At 41.4% G+C, this 5,448-nt stretch overlaps 1 protein-coding gene across 1 annotated transcript; it reads right to left on the bottom strand.

Annotated features, from left to right (window-relative positions):
- Window positions 1-1,698: 1,698 nt before the first annotated feature.
- On the bottom strand, window positions 1,699-3,726 carry LOC143576408 (uncharacterized). The gene is made up of 4 exons (XM_077060504.1): window positions 3,316-3,726; window positions 2,653-2,850; window positions 1,842-2,421; window positions 1,699-1,796 (listed from the first exon to the last, which is right to left on the bottom strand). The coding sequence occupies exons 1-4, from the start codon at window positions 3,724-3,726 to the stop codon at window positions 1,699-1,701; spliced, it is 1,287 nt and encodes a 428-aa protein (XP_076916619.1).
- Between the last annotated feature and the right edge of the window lie 1,722 nt (window positions 3,727-5,448).

Raw genomic sequence — 5,448 nt, 5'->3', positions numbered from 1 at the left:
CAGATTAAAACATTGTTGCACATTTTTCATGAACAGCTTAGACGATCAAGGATATTGTTTATCCACCTAAATTTAAACATCTAAGTATACCAAGCAACCATTAGATACAATTAAGGTTCAATTACTTAACTATCTAGCAAGTGTTCCCCACTACATGACATACCCCCGTTATCAAGCAATACCTCGGACCCATTACCACACGTGATTTTACAAGTTTCCATCTGTCGGTTTACATACGTCGTGTCTCTAGTTGATCCTGTTCTTAATGGTATGGGACGCAAGTAAGAGGACAACGTATGACTAACAGCGGGATGATCACTGGACCATCAAGATTTTACTTCACTGTAATTGATGTAAGTGAGTGTAATGGCAGTAAACTGCGGGTTTATGCTTAAAAGCTTTTATTTATTAAATATCCGAAGATACCCAGATGAACAACCGTAAAAAGACCCGTGGTTTCCGAACCCGAGGCATCCCATCAATACGGGATTTAGGGCTATAAAACCATACGCCTATGAATTGTTAACCACTAAAACTAGAAGTGCAAGATTTTAAGTTTATATCACCGGCTACACGGTATACTTTAACGTTTAAACCTACCCAAGCATCGTATGATAGCGTATTCAGATTTCTATAAAATTTTTAATTTTCTACAATCAAACTAAAAATGAGGCTTGAGTATGGCACGACCTTTCATCTCGTATTTTATACAGACTTAACATGTTTCACACTAAAAATCATATTTTATCTAGTTTAAAACCAACTATTAAACTGCCATTTCATTTTCAAGGCTGAGCCTACCGACACATCCCAAGTCAAGTGCGTGTTCTTTAATTATATCTTATTAGTAGTAGTTTGAAAAACTGATTCCCGATAAGTATCCTCATCTCCCATTTATACGCAAAAAGAAACAAAATCAAAGGACATTTTTCAAAACTTTTTTTTAAATAAAGATGACAAAACAAGTTAAAGACATGTGTTCCTATCCCCACACTTAAAATTTGCATTGTCCTCAATGCAGGAACGGAAACACGACTCAAAATTTTAAAAACAAAATAAAACCTAAAAACACACAAAAATAAATAAAAACAAAACAAAGCTAAAAATTAAAACTAAAAATATAAAAGCAAAGTAAAAAGGAAAAGACTTAGCTGGTAATATGCGAGTGAAGTATGACACTAAAGTCTTCATCCAAAAATACCTTCCATCTCCGAACGTGCGCAACAACTAGTATCTTCTTCTCTCGTACACGAACGGAAGCGGCAACAATACGAACAATACCTAAAAACTTATCTTATCAACCTGATAAATATTAATCTTTCAAAGTATGGAACCGGACCAACCAACCAAACCAATAAACATGAATAGAAGCAGAAAATAAATAATTATAAAAGTATACGGCTCCTGCTGCTCCATCCCCACACTTGAATTTTTCATTAGATTTCAAGGGGATCTTCTCGCTATCTTCCTTCAAAACTTTCAAACCTTAAAAACAAAGAAAAACTACAAAAAACTACGTTAGTGACTCAAGGAAAAATAAAAATAAAAATAAGAAAGAATATACAAACTCTACACTTGAGTTTTCACTCAAGAACCATGTGTGACGATTCAGTGCGATGGATCGAGAGGAGTTTCCTCCATCTCGATTGATTCATCCGGTCCTCGAAGATAGTGCTTCAAACGATGACCGTTCACCTTTCAAGACGTTCTATTATCTGGATTCTCTAACTCCACCACTCCATACGGGAAAACTTCTTTCACCAAATACGGTCCCGACCACTTTGATTTCAACTTTCCTGCAAACAACTTCAACCGAGAGTTAAATAATAGTACCTTATCGCCTTTCTTGAACTCGTTGCCTCCTTTCAAACGTCGATCGTGTAGAGCTTTAGTCTTTTCTTTGATGTTTAACGATCGAGAATATGCTGCATCCCGAAACTCTTCCAACTCTTGAATCTGAAAGTACGTTTTCCTTGTGGCTTCGGCAAGATCGACATTCACCGTCTTCAATGCCCAATAAGCGCGATGCTCCAACTCCACTGGCAGATGACAAGACTTACCATAAACAAGCATAAACGGTGTAGTACCCAACGGAGTCTTGAACGCGGTCCGGAATGCCCACAACGCATCATCTAACTTCTTCGACCAATCCTTCCGACTAGCCCCAACCCTCTTCTCCAAAATTCTCTTCACCCCTCGATTAGCATTCTCGACTTGATCATTCCTTTGAGGGTGATAAGCAGTGGAGGTACGATGTGTAACTCCATAACGAGCCAATGCTTTCTCCATGACGGAATTACAAAAGTGGGTGCCCCGATCACTAATAATAGCTCTCGAAGTACTGAAACGAGTAAACAACTTCTTAAGAAAGTTCACAACAACTCGTGCATCATTCGTGACCAACGCTTGGGCTTCCACCCACTTCGACACATAATCAATCGCCATTAAAATATAATTATTACCGTTCGACGTGGGAGACAATCCCATGAAGTCGATGCCCCAAACATCAAAGATTTCAAGAATTTGTATGGGGTTTTGAGGCATCTCATTCTTGGACGACATATTACCGGTTCTTTGGCACACATCACAAAGCTTCACAAACTCTTCAGCATCTTTAACAATTGTCGGTCAATAGAACCCATTATCAAGCACCTTCTGCGCGATAGCATGCGCACCATGATAACCTCCAGTCAACCCTTCATGAACATGCTTGAGGATATCCCAACCTTCCTCTTTCGTCACACACCTCCTCAAAATCCGATCACCATCAATCTTAAACAAGAACGGGTCATCCCACACATACCGATTCACATCCCGGAAGAACTTCCTCTTTTGTTGCGTAGTCATACCCTCCAAAATAAAACCATTAGCCAAATAATTAGAAAAATCAGTGAACCATGGCATACCTTGCTTCTGAGCCGTAACAAAATCGATCGACTCGTGAGGGAATGTATCTCCAATCTCCTCCTCACGCAACTCTTCTCTCCTCGGATCTTCTAAACGGGATTAATGATCAGCCGCTATGTTTTTCGCACCCTTCTTATCTTTGATCTCGATGTCAAACTCAGAAAGTAGAAGAATCCACCGTATAAGACGAGGCTTCGCGTTTTTCTTCTGAAAGAGAAAATGCAAGGCTGCATGATAGGTAAAAACGGTGGTCTTCGAAAGCACGAGGTACGAGCGGAACTTGTCAAATGCGAAAAAAACGGCTAACAGCTCCTTCTCGGTGGTGGTGTAGTTTTCTTGGGCATCATTCAAGGTCTTGCTAGCATAATAGATGGGGTGAAAATGTTTATCTCGCCTTTGCCCCAGAACCGCTCCAACCGCATAATCACTAGCCTCACACATGAGCTCGAACGGAAAACTCCAATCGGGAGAACAAAGAATGGGAGAACTTATGAGCTTCTCTTTCAGATACGTGAACGCCTTCACACACACATCATCAAACACAAATGGTACGTCTTTCTCGAGGAGTCGGGTCATCAGGCGGGTAATTTTGGAGAAATCTTTGATAAATCGCCGATAGAACCCCGCATAACCCAAAAAACTCCTGATCGCCTTCACATTTTTCGGTGAAGGAAGCCTACTTATAGTACCAATCTTTGCCCGATCCACCTCAATACCATCTCTCGAGATCTTATGACCCAACACGATCCCTTCCGTCACCATAAAATGACACTTTTCCCAATTCCACATTAACTTTGTTTCAATGCATCTCTTCAACATCTTCTCAAGATTAGCCAAACATTGATCAAAAGAATTACCGTAAACCGAAAAATCGTCCATAGACACCTCCATGGACGTCTTTATCATATCTTGAAAGATGGCCACCATACAACACTGAAATGTAGCCGGAGCGTTACATAGTCCAAACGGCATGCGACGGTATGCAAACGTGCCATACGGATATGTAAAAGTTGTCTTCTCTTGGTCTTCCGGTGCAATGGGAATTTGAAAGTAACCAGAAAAACCATCAAGAAAACAATAAAACTGCTGACCTGCCAAACGCTCCAACATCTGATCAATAAACGGCAACGGGAAGTGCTCCTTCCGGGTGGCATCATTCAACCGCCGATAGTCAATACATACTCTCCAACCGGTAACCGTACGCGAAGGGATAAGCTCATTATTTTCATTCATCACAATGGTCATACCTCTCTTCTTTAGAACAACTTGAGTCGGACTCACCCATGGAGAATCGGAAATCGGGTTAATCATCCCGGCATCCATCAACTTCAATACCTCCTTCTTTACCACCTCTTGCATTTTCGGATTGAGACGTCTTTGTGGTTGCACCACTGGCTTGTACTCATCCTCCATTAGAATCCGGTGCGTGTAATAAGCGGGGCTAATACCTTGAATATCGGAAAGTCTCCATGAAATCGCCCCCTTATGCAACTTCAATACGTCTATCAACTTCGTCTTTTGTTCTTTCGTTAGCTTGTATGACACAATAACGGGCAGGTTCGCTCCCTCATCGAGATGCACGTACTCCAAGTGTGACGGGAGTACCTTCAATTCCAACGGAGCGGGTTTTCCACCGAATCCGCCTCACTCTCGCAACTAATCTCATTCACCTCTATCATCTCGGGCAAACCCGAAATCTCAGCCAACTCATCACAAATTGAATCATTCTCACATAACTCATCCTCAACCAAATCATCACAATCGACTAAACCATTACTACACATGAGATCCGTACCAAAAATGTAATCAAAGCATTTATCTATACTTGCAATAAAAGAGTTAATAAAATAAACCGAATGGTATGGACCACTGAAATCATCTTGATCACTCGGGTGCTTCATCGACCTCGCGACATCATAAGTAACATTTTCATCACCAACCCGAAGCGTGATCTTCCCATCATACACATCGATAAGTGCCTTTGCGGTTCGTAAAAAAGGACGACCAAGAATAATGGGAACCTTCTAGTCGGCCTCCATGTCGAGCACCATAATATTGACCGGGAACACAAACTTATCCATCTTCACTAACAAATTCTCGATAATACCTCGCGGATACTTCACAGAACGATTGGCCAACGATAAAGACAAGCGAGTCGGTGTAAGCTCGCCTAACTCCAACTTCTCGTACAAAGAATACGGCATCAAATTAATACTCGCACCCAAATCCGTCAATGCATGGCTCATCGCATCACTACCAAACAAAACTGGAATTGTAAACACACCCGGATCTGACAACTTCTCGGGTACACGGTTCAATACTACCGCCGAACAATCTCCCATGAGTGGAATTGATGACACCTCCCCCAACCTATCTTCCCTCTTCAACAGGTCTTTCAAGAACTTCGCGTACTTCGGCATATGTTGGAGGGCTTCAATGAACGGGAGGTTAATCTTCAAATGTCGGAACATATCAAGAAAGTGCCCATACTCCTGCGTATATTTCTGGTGTTTCGCGCGAGCGGGATACGGGATACGAGAG

This window comes from Bidens hawaiensis, unplaced genomic scaffold (genome assembly GCF_021521415.1).
Source record: "Bidens hawaiensis isolate Kalapana, Puna unplaced genomic scaffold, B.hawaiensis_p1.1 tig00028110_1, whole genome shotgun sequence".
Taxonomy (NCBI): Eukaryota; Viridiplantae; Streptophyta; class Magnoliopsida; order Asterales; family Asteraceae; genus Bidens; species Bidens hawaiensis.
This window is presented reverse-complemented; position numbering and strand designations above follow the sequence as displayed.